The following is a 17259-nucleotide window of genomic DNA, read 5'->3' as shown; positions in this document are numbered from 1 at the left end:
TTTGGGATACAGAACTAGTATTGGTATTGCTAGGTCAAAGGGTATGCATGTTTTATCGTTTTGGGGGCATAGTTCTAATTGCTCTGCAGAATGTTTGAATCAGTTCACAATTCCACCAGGAATGCACTAATGTCTTATTTTTCCCATGTCCCCTCTACTAGTTATCACTTTCCTTTTTGGTTCTATTAGCAAATTTATTGGGATGAGGAGTACTTCAGAATTGTTTTAGTTTGCATTTCATTCAATAATACATTAGAATATTTTTTCATATGACTATGGATAGTTTTGATGACTTCAGCTGAAAACTTCATATTTTTTTGATCATTTATAAACTGGGGAATGACTTCTTTTTACAAATTTGACTCACTTCTCTATATGTTTGAGAAAGGAGTCTTTATCAGAGAAATTTGCTTCAAAATTGTTTCACAGTATTGCAAATGCATTTCTCTTCATTCTATTTCTCCCCCGCTTATTCTATTCTCTCTCCTTTCACCTTTTCCTTCTTCAAAACTGTTTTGCTTTCTCCCCCAATCTGCTCTTCCTTCCATCATCCCCCCATTCTCTTATTCCATTGCCCTCCTACTTTCCTATAGGGAAAGATAGATTTGTTTACTCAGTTGAGGATTTATGTGGTTGTCTTTCAGTCAGTCATTTCACCTCCCCTTCCCTCTTCCCCTTCACAGTAAAAAGTTTTTTCTTGCCTCTTTTTGACAATTCTGTCCTTTTTCTTTTCTCCCTGTATATTCCTCATTCACTCTCACTTTTATTTGTTTTAGATAGCATCCTTTCACATTCAGCTTACTCCTGTGCCCTCTCTTTCCATAGACCCTTTCTAAGGTACCACAAGGGATGAAGACTCCTGTTCTGGATCCAGCCACATAGTTCATAGTCGGGTTAGTCCTGAGCTGCCTGGTTCTTATGAAGAAGGAGGTAATGGGGTGTGGGGGATGGAACAGGTTCCCTGATCTCACATTCTTTGGCTTAATAAAACCTCCACCCTGGCCCCACAGGGATAATTTGACTTCAGTTATGGCTAACATCTAGAGTTATGCTCCAATGGAGAAATTATGATGGTACTTAATGAACAGTATGGCCAGGCAATTTAGTGCTACACATATAAGAATTGCTAAACATAAAAGACTCACAACACACATGAACAAAACTGGATTTGGTTGTAATGACATAACCACTGCTAAAATCTACAAGGAGGCTGATGCTTAAATCTCATCAGAACATGAAATCATTTATAGGACTTTTAAATAGGCATTTTTCAATTGGTTCCCACCCTACATTGTCTAAATAATTCTAAATACCCATTTGACAATGAAATAGCCAGGGCTCAGACATCTTCTTGTGGGTGGTCATCTTCTTCAATAAAGTTACTAATCAGTTTCAATCACGGGACCCAGGATTTTCATATCTCTTGAACTTCCAGGCACTATTCCCATCTTGGAGGTCTAAAGTCTCAAAATTCAACTTTGAGAATCATCATCAGTTGAAAAGGAGGCACAAAGCAGAAAATTCAACCAAAGGGAGAGGATCATAGGGGTGTGGTAAGTTAGGTTGTATATGTGTAGGAAGAAAATACAACTCATCCTCTTGCTATTCTGATCCCCCGAGCCTCAGTGAATCTAGAAACAGAATACTATTCTACTTTTGGAAAAGTTGAAGACAAAGAGACCTAGTCTGGAAGTGATGCCTTTTACTTGACTCAATACCTTTTCCTCCTGCTACTGGAGCAAGGGAAGGACCATGGTTTGCCACATCATTCTCAAAGTTTCATTCATTCATTCATTCGAGTTGCCACATCATTCTCATGCACGAAGTATTTTCATTGCTGAGCTACCTTGTGCCTGAAAACAACCAGAATGCTCATCATCTCCTGAAGACCCAAATGATGGCTACCATATTTCTGGAGTCCCTACAGGCTCCCTAGGATGGCTCTTGTGCAGTCAATTCAACCTCCACTATAGATACATATATTTTCATGTGAATGTTTATTATTAGAATTTATATTAGAGTTAAAATTCCTTTGGAAGAACTTCCCTGGTAGATGGGAAAAATTTCAGCTCAAACCAAACAGGCAAAAATGAGTCTATATTTTAACACTGAATCTGATAAATGGATACCTCGGTTTTCAAGAATAAATCTCTGTGTGTGATTTATTAGGTGTGCTGTGCCAAGACACATTTTGTCTAGGCCAAAAGAAATTTAGAAAACTCTAGTTCTACTGGCAAATCCCTGTGAAGAGTTTCATTAGCACTCATGGGAAGGAATTGAAAATTAATTGAGTAGGGATGGCAATTCTTAGAAAGACACAGCATGGCCCTTTGAGAAAAAATGTCTCATGACTTCTCATAGGTCACTCTCAGAGCAGAGTCATTGGCAGAGACCTCCTTCACCCTTGTTCCAATTAGGACAGAATTGTCACATGTTCCTCTTTGTAGACATGCTGAATCCTTAAAGCATACAGAGGGATGAGCAAAAACCTCTGGGACAGCCTTGGGAAGCAATGGTCACTGACAGAGTATTTCTGGAACAGGAAGAACGTACTGAATAATAGTAAAAGCTAGTATTTGTATAGTACTCTAAGACTGGCAAAGATTTAGATGCCATTTCATTATTTGTGCTTCTGATGAGATAGTTACTATTATCACTTCAAATTTATAGTTGAAGAAACTGAGGTAGACAAAGATTAAACAATTTTCCTAGGTTCACACAGTTAATGTTCAAAGTCAGATTTGAACTCGGAACTTCCTGTCTCCAGTCTGAGAGCTTTAGCTATTATATCACTGAGCTACCTTTATTAGAGCTGGAAGAAAAATTGAAGTATATCTAATCTGACATCACCTCTTTTAAAGATGGGAAAACTAAGACCAAGACATTTGAAGTAACTTGCCCAGAGTAGCATGAATAAAAAGTAGAAGGGGTTCAATTTGAACCAAGGAATTCAACATTTTTTCACTGAATGCTATCGCTTCCTAATGTTATTATCACATCAGATTGTTTTTCTATTCAGATACAAACAAGAATGGATTATTTGTGTGATATGTACAAACAATGTTGATTATACAAATATTCTGAGAGCTCCTAGGTTATCATTTTCTCAAAAATAAAATAAACAGGGACAGGAGAGGAAACTGTACATGTAACTCATAGAAACCATGTGAGGTTCCTTGATAGAGGCTGTCAAAGCAACATCCCATCACACCCAGCTTGTTCTGACTCTCTTGGGGGTTCCTGCTAGGCCCTTTGGGTACAGACTCCTTGCTGTCACAATGCCTAAGGATTTCAGGGGGTTGCTTCTGACCTCAAAAATGTGTGAGATACCAGTAGGGCAGAAAACACCTGCTCCCTGCCCTCAATAGAAAATCCAAGTTTATAGGAATAGTTTAGGCAGTCAACGGACTTTTTAAGTGATATCTCATATCAGGGACTGGGCTAAGTCCTGAGCATATAAGGAATAATACATGAACCCTCTTCTCAAAGAGTCCATATTCTAATTTTAAATGAGCAAGTTACAGTGTCAATGGGAAGGAATTTCAGAGGGGAAGGATGAGCTGTGGTGAGTGAGGGACTGGAAAAAACTTTTTTTTGCAGAAGGGGAAATTTGAACTACATCTTAATGGAAGCCAAGAAAATCTGGAGGGATAGGGGGAGCATGTCAGGTGTGCAGGACAATGAGGGAAATAGTCCAGAGTTGGGAGATGTATCCTGTATCAGGAATAATGAGAGGTTGGTGTCACCAACTCATAAAGCACATAGATAGGCAAGGTATAAGAAGATTGCAAAGGTAGGAAGGGACCAGGTTCTGAAAAAAAGCCAAACAGATGATTTTACATTTGATCCTAGAGGTAATAGGGAACTATTGGAATTTATTGAGTAGTAGGGTGATGGCATTATGCTTGGAAGAGAGTTTGATAGTCATCAAATCCAATCACACTTATTTCAAAGGAGAGGAAAACTGAAGTCTAGTTAGCTAGTGGCAGAATCAGGATTCAAACTCAGGTCCTCTCACTCCATAGCCTTGTCACTTTTGGGTTCAGAGTCAATGTCTGGGTGTAGTTCTGAGAATCCTTGTTGCTGAGATGCTCATACATATAAAATACTCCAATGGTTTATGTTCTTGTAGTAATGCAGACAATTGGTCATCCAGTCTGCCCATTTCTGAGATGATCTCTGGGAGAAGCAAGATGCTGGTCACTTTCTCTTGATAATGTGAGGCCACCAGGGTGACAAAAACACTGACTCCATTTCTTTCCTCTGAGCATCTTTTTTAATCACACATTTCTCTATGATAACTTTAATTTTGGCTCTTCTTCATTGTTCCTTAAGTATGTTGTAGACTGGACATGCCTAATGGAAAAAGGTGTTTCAGTTCTGACGGCTAGAGAAGTCTTGGATCCCTTCTTTTCTGTCAGAAAGGGACAATGGGAAAAGCTTTCATTCACATGGACACCATCTTTTTAATTCAGTTCTTGCTTTTTTTCCATCCTGTCGACCAACTTAATCTCTATGCTGCCTTCCTTTACAGCATCTGTGGCTCTCATGACTCTGTGTGAACCATAAAAACTCCTTTTCTCTGGGAACCTGATCTATTGGTTAGATCACTAGACTATGTAAATCCAAGGCCATGAATAATGAAAGACAGTCCCTGAAAAATTGTTACGTTGATCTTAACAAAAATTTCTTGGAAAACTCAAATAGAAATGGTGGAAAACACTTGCAAAACACACACACAAAAGGACATATTGCTATAAAGGGAAAAATGATGAAGTTGAGTCTGGGTCCTCCATTAATATTTATAATGCAATTTTTCTGAATGTTCTTTGGTTACAGATTTTTCTATTGGCTTGGACTGAATCTTGATTCAATACTGAGGAAGAGGTTTGCCAACTTCATCTGAAGTTATTAGAATTATGCAAGAGATGGATCTGAATCTCCTGTTTTAGAGCTTCCAAACATACAGTCCAAGCTGAGACTCTGAAGAATCATTGAAACCCCAAAGCACAGAATCACTGTTTGAAGGTACTTTAGATCATTTAACCCAAACTCCTGGTGATGGCCTCAATGATGGGGTTGGTAAGATGAAGAGGAAAGAAGGTTTGGGTGTTCATTATTGGTAATGAACTGCCATGTCCTACTGGAGTCTCAAATGAAGTCAGCAATGTATTAAGCCTTTAATCTTTTTTCACTGTGATCAACTCACTCCTCTCCCATCCTTCACATTTACAATTGATTTTTTGAACCCAAGTGAGCAACTTTACATTTTTTCCCAAATAAATTAGATAGATTAAATATTGGTTCGATTATTATTAGATAGATTAAATACAGGGCTCTAGATTGTCCAATTCTGTTTGTCTCCTAATATGTTAGCTCTTCTGCTCAGTTTTACATTATCTCTGCATTTGTCTAAGTCATTAATAAAAATATTGAACACAGGGCTAAGGCCATGTCCCTGGAAAACTACTGCTGAGCTCTTTCAATGTCAATAGAAACCCATTGACGATTTACTTTTAAGAGTCATTTTGCCTTGAGCAAATCCAAGAACCTGTCATTCTGTGCAGGGTGCATCCCCCCATTCTGTCTATTGAGATGCCACCTTTTCTGTGGCAACCTTTTCAGCTAAATCCCCCAAACTTCAAAGAAGTAAGCACTTGCTAAGAACCAGGCTCCCCTGCCTTGATTTGAAGGGTTACTTTGTAGTTCTGGTCAGCTTGGAGAAAGTGTTGTTTAGTTGTTTCAGTCATGTCTGACTCTTTGTGACCCCATTTAGGGTTTTCTTGGCAGAGGTACTGGAGTGGTTTGGCATTTCCTTTTCTAGCACATTTTACATATAAGGAAACTTTGGCAAACAGGTGAAGTGACCTACTGAGAGTCAAATAGCTAGTAAGTGTCTGAGGTCAAATTTGAATTCAAGTCTTCCTGACTCCAGATCCAGTGCTTGATCCACTGTGCCCTCTAGCTGCCCCTATTGGCTTCTATTTTATTTGTGGTAAAAGGATCCTAGGATTATATGCTAAGATCCATTAGGGACTTTTGAGACCATTTAATCCAATGGAAACTGAGGTTCATGGAGGTTAAGTGATTCAAAAAATTGCATTATAAATATTAAGCAACTCTAATTGAGTTGCTTCCACATCACAGAAGGCAAGGAGAGAGAGGGGAGAGGAAGCCAGCTGGGAAGAAAAAGAGAGAGGAGGAGAAAGAAAGAGGAAAAAAGAAAAGTGCACATTATTTGAGATGTAGTTTGGTATAGGAAGACCTATGTTGAAGTCCTATATCAGACTCTTAATCATTGGATGGCTATAGGCAGATCTCTTCCCCTCTCTGAGACTCAGCTTCCTTTTGCACAAGATGGGACAATAACATTCATTGCACCCCTATGAAATCCCCAGGGTTATTGTGGGGTTCAATTAAGCTAATGTACAACAGTTTATCTACCAAATGGCAAGGATTACTATCATGCAATTAAGCTTTATCTTCACAATGTCAAACTTCTATAGAGACCAGCTCTGCTCCTACCATCATTTTAGTTTAACAGATGTGATCAAAAATGATGAATAACTTCAACACCAGAAGGAAATACATTGTTGTTTTTGTTTGCTTTTATTTTTGTCTTTTTCTGTTTTTTACAAGGCAATGGGGTTAAGTGACTTGCCCAAGGTCACACAGTTAGGTAATTATTAGGTAATCTCATTAGGTAATGAGATGGGATTTGAACTCAGGTCCTCCTGACTCCAGGGTCAGTGCTCTATCCATTGAGCCACCTAGCTGCCCCATACATTGTTGTTTTGAAGCAGATTTATAAAATGCAAATTTTCTCCACACTGTACAAGTATAGGAGAAAATGGAAAGGGAAAATTTCTGAGCAAAGTTTAGAGAAGAGATGGTTTTGTGGGATTATAGATTTAGAGTTGCAAAGGACCTCAGTGGTCATCTTGATTGATCCTTTTATTTTTTAGGTTAGGAAACATTCCAGGAGGGAGATGACTTATTAAAAGTCATTCAGTAAATGATAGGATCTGAATTAGCACCCAAGACTCTGATAGCAGATCTAGGCGAAACCAGACAGACACCACCCATCATCCATTATCTCCATGTTTTTGAATAAGCAGTGAAATGTTGCCATGGCACTAATAAAGAGTCTTGGGTTTGGAGTCAGATGCTGACTAGGTAGTGAAATGACTGAAGACCATCATGCATCCTCTCCCAGTTTTAGTTGCCCCACCTGCAAAGTGGAGACAATAATAGCATCCACTTTGCAGGCTTGTTAATGAGCATCAAATGAGATAGCACAAGAAGAGTCCTTTTCAAACATTAACAAATGCAGGTAAATATGCTCAACATGCTCATTATTGTAGTCTGAGTCCAGGTAGGGAGTGCTCCCTCTCCTCACTTCAGCCTCTCAGCATCCCCAGGACATCTCAAGACTTGACTCAAGTGTTGTCTTCCCTCTAGTTCTTCTCCAAACCTTTAACTACTTTGTATTATTTTGCATATAATTTATATTGGGGTATATTATATTTATATTGATTTTTCCCTGGGAGAATGCAGGCTTCTTGAGGGGAAGGAATATTTCAGCATTTGCCTTTGTATAGCCAATAGAATTCCTGCCATTCAGTAGCTAGCTAATAAACATTAAATTGTCTTGAATTTCACCAATTCCTGAGGTGGAAGGAGAGCAATGGTAAATGGTAAATAAGAAATCCTTTTACGTTTTAAAACAAGAACATCCCAACTAAGAGTGGGGAACATTTGTCTCCAACTGGCATTGCTTAAGTGTTCCAGCAATAAGAAAAGTCTCTAAATGAGGAGGTCACATCCATCCAAGGAAAGTCTTTTGTGTGTTCATTTACTGCCCAATCCTTGCTCCTATCCCTGGGACTCGGAGTCACAGATTACTGTAGCTGCAAAAGCTCTCTGAGACCAAAGATCCATTCCATTCCCTTGCAACAACACCTACAATGTTCCTGAATATTACATTATTTGACCATCTCCGAAGGCAACTCCTCCCATCCCTGGACAGCTCTCACTGTCAGAAATCAAGTCCAAGGCCAGCTCTATAGCATTCCCAGTGTCTCCATCTTCATAGTGGAGTTGGAGCCATGTCCTAACATTTTCTATTGTCCCTGGGAATCTTGACTACATTCATCACCCCCCGCCAGGAAATCTGTCTCATAACCTTGGCCTTGATTCTGGGAAGAGGGAGGGTGAATGAAACCATCACATTATTTACAATCCAGCAGCCCCAACCTCTTCAGCTCAGCCCTGGCCCTCCTGGGTTCCTTCTCTCCCTCTGGGAGCCCTCCTCCGTAGGTGACCAATCCTTATTCATCATGACTTTCTTCTCTCACATTACTTCTGTTCTCTGATGAGGCTCTCCATGTTTGAATTCTGCAAATACTACAGTATTTTAGCACAGGACACTAATGGCTTGTGAACTCAATGACTAAGTGGAATCACATTTCATAGAGTCTGTCCAGCACCATGAGGTAGGGCAGGGGTGTCAAAAATCAAATAAAAATGGGGGTCACTCATCTACACATATGGATGCCTTGAGCTTCCATATTATCCTCACATATGGATGCCTCCAGGCTCCTTACTTAATATGTAACGATCTATCTGTTAAATATTTGCTAATTACATTTTCATCTGGTTCAGGCAACATTCAAGAATGTTGAGAGCTGTATGTGGTCTGTGGGCAGCATGCTTGACCCCTCGGAGGCAGGGGATCCAAGGGGGAAAACGTCACAGAAAGATTGTGCCTGCTCTCAAGGGCAGGATGGGCAACTTGGAATAGAGAACACCAGACTTACAGTCTCCCTCATCTCGAAAAGCTAAATACACATAGAGAGAACAGCCCAAGACTACCTAGAATTGCACATAAATGATTTGGGGACAAGCTGCAAATACATATAGGGGTTTAGAGAGAGAGAGAGAGAGAGAGAGAGAGAGAGAGAGAGAGAGAGAGAAGAGGTGGAGTCAGTAAAGGTTAGACTTATAGAATGCTACATATGAATCAGTTATTCAGGATCAACTTGCCCAGTCCCCAGAACCAGAACTAGCAAAAAGTGCTTTGATTCAAGGGTACCAATACCCTAAGGAGGATGGATTTATCCTCGGGGATGTGGGATGGAGACGATGGTGATTCCTATCTTTTATCCCATCCCAACCCCATGCAGACCTTGTCTGGCAAAAGATCAGAAGTGGCGATGGAAAAAAGAGGAGCAGAGACAGGTATACACCAAATCCCATTTTTAACTCTGAGAGTAAAATCAGTCCTTCCCTCTCTTCCTCTCTCCTTCCTCCCTTAGAGGAAAAACACCCTGCCTAGAGTAAACACTCCTTATATGATTATAATAGTTGATACCTCTCCTGTCAAACAAACAATTCACTCCCATATTTATATCTCCCACTCCTGCCTCTATTTTCCTTTCATCCTTGAGCTTTGCTCCCTGGAGCCTGGGCTCATTATTTATATAAAGATATTCAGGCCAGTTTCCTTCTGTTATCCTGGGCCATGCCCACCCACCATGGCAAGCAAGGTTCTACTTGTTGCATCTTTAAGCTCTGTGACTCCGAACTATCCATCTGTTTCCTGGGTGAGGACCCAGAGGCTCATCCCTCTTCAGCTCAGTCCTGGCCCTCCTGGTTCTCTAACCTCCTATGCTTTCCCTTGCTAATCTCCCCTCTGGGAACTCTCCTCTATAGCTGATCAATCTCTATTCCTCAAGGTTTTCTTCTTACATTCCTTCTGTCCTCTGATACAGCTTTCCTCATTTCAGTATTTGAATCTGGCTCTTGCTCCTAACATCACCTCTAGGGTTACCAGATTCACCCCTCCTGACAGTGGTGGCTCATGGCCTCCCTCAAAATCTTTCTCTCCCACCATCACTCAGCACCTGCTGTTCTTCCTCTCAAGCTCATTCCATCCTTTGAGAACCTTGTTACTATCCACTATGGATTTCCATTTCCCCCCAAATCTTAAGACGCAGCAGGTGGGACAGTGGTTTGCTTCCTGGAACTAGATTAAGAAAACCCATATTCAAATCCTGCCTCAGACATTTACTAGTATTGTCACCCTAGGCAAGTAATTGAACATCTCTCTCAGCCTCATCTGAAAAATGAAGATAATCACAACCCCCATCCATCAAGGTTATTTTAAAATTAAGATGACATAATATTTGCAAAAATGCTTTTCTATAAATGCTAGCTATTCTTATTGAGGCCCTGGTATATGGTCACCTTCTCCATCCCAATCACTATCTCTTTTTGCACCTTCAGATGGATTTGTCTCAGGACCAAGAATTCCTAGCTATGGGTCTTTTCCCCCTCCACTGTGTTTACAATTAATGGGATGATAACATAAGAGCTGAAAGAGATCTTGGAGGTCATCTATTATAGCCTCACTGTATATATGAGAATATTGGTGCCCAGAGAGGGGAAGAAGTGGTAGTGGCAGCATAGTAATGGGGATAGTGCCCTGGATTGGGGGTAGGAAGCTTTTGTTGCTGTTCAGTCACTTCAGTTGTATTGGATTCTTCCATCTTGGCTAAGATTCTGGAGTGAATGGTCATTTCCTTCTTCAGCTCTTTTTATAGATAAGCAAAGTAAGGCAAACAGTGAAGTGACTTGCCCCAGGTCACTTCAGTGACCTCTAGATACCTAGAAAGTATCTGAGGCTGGATTTGAACTCAGGATGATGGGGTTTCTTGACTCCACATCTAGTACCACCTAGTTGTCCTGAGTAAAGATGATCTGGGTTCACATCTCAATTTAAGCGTGGACTTGTTCTATAAACCTAAGCAAGTCACTTGAAAACCCTGTGCCTCAGTTTCTTCACATGGAAAATGAGGATGTTAACTCTGACCACTTCTATTATGAATTAATCTAGGCGCCTACAATCCTATTAAGTGATTTTTTCTAAGTCAGTGGCATTATGTGAATTTGAACTCAGGTCTTTTCCCTCTAAATTCAGGTCTTTTTTTCTTTGGAAAAATTTGGATTTTGAGTTGGTCAAATTTGAATAGGAAGGGAGAAAATGGGAAGATAAAGGGGGTCGCTTTTTTAATATGCAATTCTTTTAGGTAGAGTGATCTAGGGTTCTGTAGATAATAAATTTCTAGAAGGAAAGGAATTTCAAGGAGGGTAGAGAAAGGGTTGCTGAGAGACAATAGCAGAGAGAGGGGGACTTAAAAGGATTTAATTAGAACCTAGAATGATCACCTTAGAGCTGGAAGGGATGGTAGAGGGCATTGTGTTCATACCAATTTACAATTTTTCAAGAGAGGAAGCAGGTCTTGAAAAAGACAGTGATTGTTCAAAGGTTATACAATATGGCCTATAAGGGACAGAACTGGCATCTGAACCCACATCCTCCAATTCCAAATTCAGCCCCAGTCCCCTTTCCTCGCCTGGCTTTGTTTGCTGACTGCAGATTGACCACAGACATACTTGATCTGTTTTTTCAAACACTGTCCCAACAAATGAATGGCACACTATCCACAAAGCTGGCTGCCAAAAGGACTGGCTTTCACAATCCAGAGCTCCTCTGATACCATTATTCTTTTCCCAAACTACTAGTTGGTTATATTAATACTTGAGTAATCATGACAAGAATTTGCTCTAAGCCTTTAAAAAACCCAGATGCTGATCAGTATGCATTAAGAGATTCAGCTTAATTGGCTCCATCCAGATAAATTACTTACCTCCGTTCCTATCACAATTTCATCCCTGGGAGAGAAGAAGAGAAATTCATACAGCTTATAGTGTTGAAATAAGCTGAAATACAAAATAAATGGGGAACTGCAGTCAATTCCGTTTGTCAAGTACACATCCACAGGTAATGATTATATTAGTAGTCTGTCAAGCTGACCGGGAGAAAGATGCTCATCACTAATGGTTATGGCCCTATTCCCTCATTGTAAGCGAAAATTGTCCATAAAGGCTGAGACTTTCAAGGGCTTCAAGGGTTTTTAAAATGACGTGGTACTTGGAAATGTGATGTAGCATTTAAAATGATACCACTAATTTCATCTGAAAATTAAGAAATTAGAATTATTAGTTACTATCTTTTAAGTGTTATTGGTCTGGAAGGTTCCCAAATGGTGGGAATGTTGAGTAATGGCAACCTCCCACCCTGTAACTTTGTTGGGTTTGCCTCATCCTGAAGTCTCAGAATTGGAGGATTACACTGAATCTCTGAGTAGAAAGGGTCTTCATCAACCATCTGGTCTAATCCATATCAGAACGGAAATCCCCTCGATGACATACATGGTAAGTGACCCTTCTGTGACTTGACTCCAAATATGACATTCTTTTTCGAGGTAGCTCTCCAATTGTGGAGAGCTGTCATCACTGGGAAGTTTTTCCTTACATCAGACCTATTGTAGTTTCCTGCTACCTTCCACTGAGATATTTCTCCCAACTCTTCCTTCTGGGAAGGAACAGAAGAAATCCACTTACTCTACCATTGCCTTGGACTGAAAACCTCAGACACTGGAGCTAGCTAGGCTGTTTTTCTGGACTCCAATCTTGCTTCATTTCTCCTGTGCTTTTCCCTAATTCCATTCAATTTAGTTCAGGTCATTTCAATTCAAAAAACATTTAGTAAGCTTCTACTATGAGTGAGACAATGCCCCAGGTGTTAGAGATGCCCTTTTGTGCCATGCCATTCTTTGAGAACTAATAAAGTAACAAGACTCCTGCCTCCTCAACACATGTCCAGTTTCAGAGGAAGTGTCCAAATATAGAAAATTCAGAACTTTCGCCAAGAAGCTTATCTCAGATAAAAATAAAAGTCCTTACCCTCAATGAGCTTATTTTCTAATGCAAACTGATGAGAGTGAAATTCATCATCAATTTCAAGGCACATTTTAAAAAGCATGAACTTGAGCATATTTAATTTTCTTGGGGTATGTTGGGTGAATGTAGAAGAAAAGAAGAAATGATAAATGAATCTGCTTTTTCCCTTCCCTAAAATCTAAAAGCTAGTAGTGCTGATAATATCTAAGGTTGGGAGGGTTACCCAAACAAATGATAGCATTGCTGGCACAATGATGATTCTCAGTGACATCTCATTGGATTCTGGGAAGCTGCTGAAATGTTGAGCTCTAATATCCTGTTTGTGGTAATATTTGAATTTCTTTAATTCTCTTCCTGCTGGTTGGGAAAATTAATAGTCTCATAATCTCTAAAAATGCCCGAGAACAAAAAAAAAATCTTAGTGGTTTCTGTTTCACTCTGGTGCCTTTTGCTATTTAAGAAAATTGATTTTAATATAACTGAGAAATTAACATTTAAAATGTAGCTACTGAGCATGTATAATAATGGCTTTTTCTGAAAGTTGTAATGGATCAAAGTTTCAATGCATTTGAAATCAATGGAGAAATCCTCAGGCAGCTGGGTTTCTCAGAGTTACATTAGAAGCTGATCTCTCTACTAACATAACCCATTTAATTTAATTCTGTTCTATTCAACAATCCATTTGTTAAGGGCCTACTATGTGTAAGATTCTGCAGACATGAAAGCATAGAAAGGTGCAGGTCATAATCAAAGGAAGGATGTAAGAAGTAGGACCAGTAAGCAAAGAACGACATTACAAATTAGGACATGATCAACACAAAAGAGAAATTCAGAGTATTTTTTAAGAAACTGTGAAGGATGGGAATGTCTGGACTTGCTTGTGATACATTAGTCTGTATTCACTATTTTATTGTGTTTAATATATATTAGTGTGAATTCCTTGGCTGCATCTAAATTGCCTGCTACAAGCTCTCCTACTTCTGTATCTTATGGTTAAACAACTCTTAAGATTTATCAGTGTAGTCAGAGGACCTGCATATAAATGCCCTTAACACTTTTGGTGTGACCTTGGGCAGGTCACTTAACTCTACATAGGTTTCAGTTTCCTCATCTGTAAAATGAGGAAGTTGGAATACTTGGTCCTTGAGGATCCTTCCAAGTCTTAAATTTATGATCAAGTTGGTATGATTTCATGGGCATGATTTCAGTCCTGATTGAGCCCTCATAGATGGTAGACATAAGTTATGGAGGATTGAGACAGCTGATGGATAGGAATTGGAGTTGGAATCAGAAAGACCTGGATTCAAATCTTACCTCAGACATTAATTGGTTGATTATAGGCAAGTCCTTAAACCACTGTGTGCCTCAGTTTCCTTATTTGTAAAAATAAGGGAGTGGGTTGGTTTGCCTCTAAGATCCCAGTACAGCTGAAATATAGTGTTCAGTTGGGACAGCTTCAATGTAGGGTAGACAGTGTTAAGCTAGAGGGCCACCATGATGGTGAACAAGGTCCTCAAGCTTATGTCAAATTGTGGTTTGTTCCTTGTTTTTTTAAAGAAAGGCCAATGATAACATGGGCTGACATGATCAGAATCATCAGTGATTTCATGGAGCATGAATAGGCTTTAAGTAAAGCAGAGTTGCATAAAACTGTCAGTCTCAATCTCTCCTAGAGTCATCAAAGTCTCCTAGCAGGACAAAAGTCCAGATGACTAGAGATGGGTGAAGATGCAGTGGATGACTTTGACTTCGGAGATGTCTAAGCATCCTACAGAGCTTGCTTCAGCTGCCTTCATGGCCACTGGAACACATTGTTCTCATCCACTGTTCCTTCAGTGGAAGTCTTCACATGTTTGGGCCTTAACCTGCTTGAGCCCATCAACAGTGAATTTTACTGAGGTATGGCTGCTAGATCAGTCCCATGTTAAAGGACATGGGAAGGTTTAGCCTGGAGAAGAGAAGGATCGGGAAAGACAACAGCTGTCCTCATGTATTTGAGGGACTGTCAGGGTAAAATAGGGATTCTTCCACTGGCACAATTCATGGTCATTTTTATCTGATAATCTTAAAATGTTGCCTGAGGCTCATTAAAGTTCATGTGATTCACTAAATAGGTGCCAGAAGCAGAACAGATACCTGGCCATCCTGGCTTGCCTTATCCTTACTTCACTCATTGAGGTCATCAGTCCTAGCTGCAAGCAAAACAAGCTTCCTTAGGAGATTGTGCATTCTATCACTGGAGGAGTTACAGAAGAGGATGGATGGTCATTTTCTGTGTGAGGGGCAGAGGGCTGTTTTGTTGGATGTTCGGGACTCAAAGAGAAATGAAGCCTATAAGGACATATTGACTTAGAAAACCACAAATTAACATTACCCATGATATACTATACTTTTCTTTTGTTAAATATTTCCTAATTATATTTTAATCTGGTTCTGCCTGTACTTGGCCTTTGGGTTGTGAGTTTGAGACCCCTGGATGGTTCCTGAGGTCCCTTCCAGAGATTCCATGGAAGTACCTCTGAAACAACATGAGCTATTCATGATGGTTTGAGTACTAGACCTAAAAATATCCTGATGTTTAGCATAAGAGGAACTTTAGAAAATGCCATCTTACCATAATCACATTTTAGCGATGTTAAATTAAATGAAACTTTGCATTTCCTGACTTTTGTTTGTTAGGTGGCAGATCTATGTACGCTGAGGTACAAAAATAAAAAGTTGGCATTGTCCAAAGTTGCTTAAAGGCATTATTTTATCTCATAAACCATTTTCTGAGGATTTGTCTTTAAGGTTGGAATAGCTTTGGGAAAAGGAGAATACCTCAACTTCAGGTAATCGATGATGTCGTTGGCTTGTTTTACATTAAAGACATTCACGTCCTGTTTATCTGTGGAATTTGGTCCAATTTCAGCCATTACTTCCCCCAGAAACTTTATGCTGTCTTCCAGGGATGCATGTAGGGCTAAAATAAAATTCAAAGAAATGAAAAGTAAGTGTAATTATGATGGATGCTTTCTTGGCTCTAAGGACTTCTCAGAGTGCAAAAAAAAAATCCTTTCAGATCTCTTTAAAATGCAGTGTTTCCAAAGACAGATAGAGCAAATATTGTTGCCTAAATTTCTTCCTTGAAAGCAGTCAACAGCCTTAGCAACTGAGAGTTATTTACACAAATAGTTGTATAATAATGCCTGAAGCATTTAAGCAGAGTTTTGATTTTTACTTTATTTTTTCTAATCCTTCCTATTTAATAATGTTATTCAAGTTTTTATATATTAGAATGATTTTACAACATAGCTCACTGCATCTGAATTTTTGGGATGGCAGTAGCAGTAGTGGACAGTATCTTGAACTTAGAGAGAAGATAGTTTTAAATTTGCCTCAAACACTTGCCCAGAGAATTTCCTTTAAACTCCCAGCCTCAGTTTCCTCATCTATAAGATAGGGATCACATTAGGAGGATTGTTGTGAGAGTTAAATTTAAATGAGGAAAAAAAAAATCTCAACCAATAAAGTGATAATTTCTCCCAATTTATACATAGTTCCTATATCTCACTCTGTAGAGGAGGCATATTTTGTAAGATATTATCATTATAGATTTAGATCTGGAAGGAACCTCAAAGATTATATCATTCAACCTCCTCATTTTATAGATGAGGAATTCATGAAAGATAAATTGATTTGTTCAGGGTCACATAGTTAATGTTAGAAGTGGAATTTTAACTCTCTTCCTGATTCTGTCTAGGGTTCTATTCATCATTACACACTGCCTCTTGTTTTCTTTGGGAACAATATTGGTCATGCACTAAAAGTGAATCTGGAAGCATCTCAGTATTGCTTTTATTGGCATTGAATATAACTCACATTTTTGTAGCTCTTTAAAGTTACAGTTCGGCTGGAGCCAATATAAGTCAGGAGCACACCTGAACTCTCTCAAACTTACTTCCAAAGAACCATAAAAAGATCTCTTAAAAAACAACAGAAAGATGTAGTAAAACAATTTTCTAATCCAAGACAACCTAGAAGGTCAGCAGGAAAGGTTTATCTCACTTAGAGAAAAGGAGAGTGCGCAAACCAGGAGACCACACCCCCAGCAAGCCAGTGGAAGCTTCTGAGCCTTTGGGCAGGTTAGTGGTGAGATCCTGGAGGCCTGGCAGAGTAGACTAGACACATAGCAATCTAGCAACTCAGCAGAGCAACTACAAGATTTTGAGCCCCCAGAGCAGCAGGCCATAGACCAGTCCCTAGGTCCCTGGCACAAGAAGCTTGGGAGAATGTCTCCTGAACCACAGGAACAGAGTCCAGTTTTAAAAATCATGAAATAGGCTAGAAAATGAGCAAAATGCAAAAAAATGAATCTTACCACAGAAAGTTACTACGATGATAGGGACGATCAAAACACAAACTTAGAAGGGGACAATAATGTCAAAACATCTACATAGAAAAGCCTCAAAG

At 39.5% G+C, this 17259-nt stretch overlaps 1 protein-coding gene across 1 annotated transcript in view; it reads right to left on the bottom strand.

The window, feature by feature from the left end:
- Positions 1-17259, bottom strand: part of CABCOCO1 (ciliary associated calcium binding coiled-coil 1) — a 167483-nt gene that overhangs the window by 82899 nt on the left and 67325 nt on the right. The window contains exons 4-5 of the mRNA XM_074236306.1: positions 15628-15769; positions 11712-11784 (exon numbers count right to left, since the gene is read on the bottom strand). Of these exons, the coding sequence (XP_074092407.1) occupies positions 11712-11784; positions 15628-15769 (215 nt within the window). The remainder of the gene's footprint in view (positions 1-11711; positions 11785-15627; positions 15770-17259) is intronic.

The sequence above is a fragment of the Macrotis lagotis genome, chromosome 4, assembly GCF_037893015.1.
Source record: "Macrotis lagotis isolate mMagLag1 chromosome 4, bilby.v1.9.chrom.fasta, whole genome shotgun sequence".
Classification (NCBI taxonomy): domain Eukaryota; kingdom Metazoa; phylum Chordata; class Mammalia; order Peramelemorphia; family Peramelidae; genus Macrotis; species Macrotis lagotis.
This window is presented reverse-complemented; position numbering and strand designations above follow the sequence as displayed.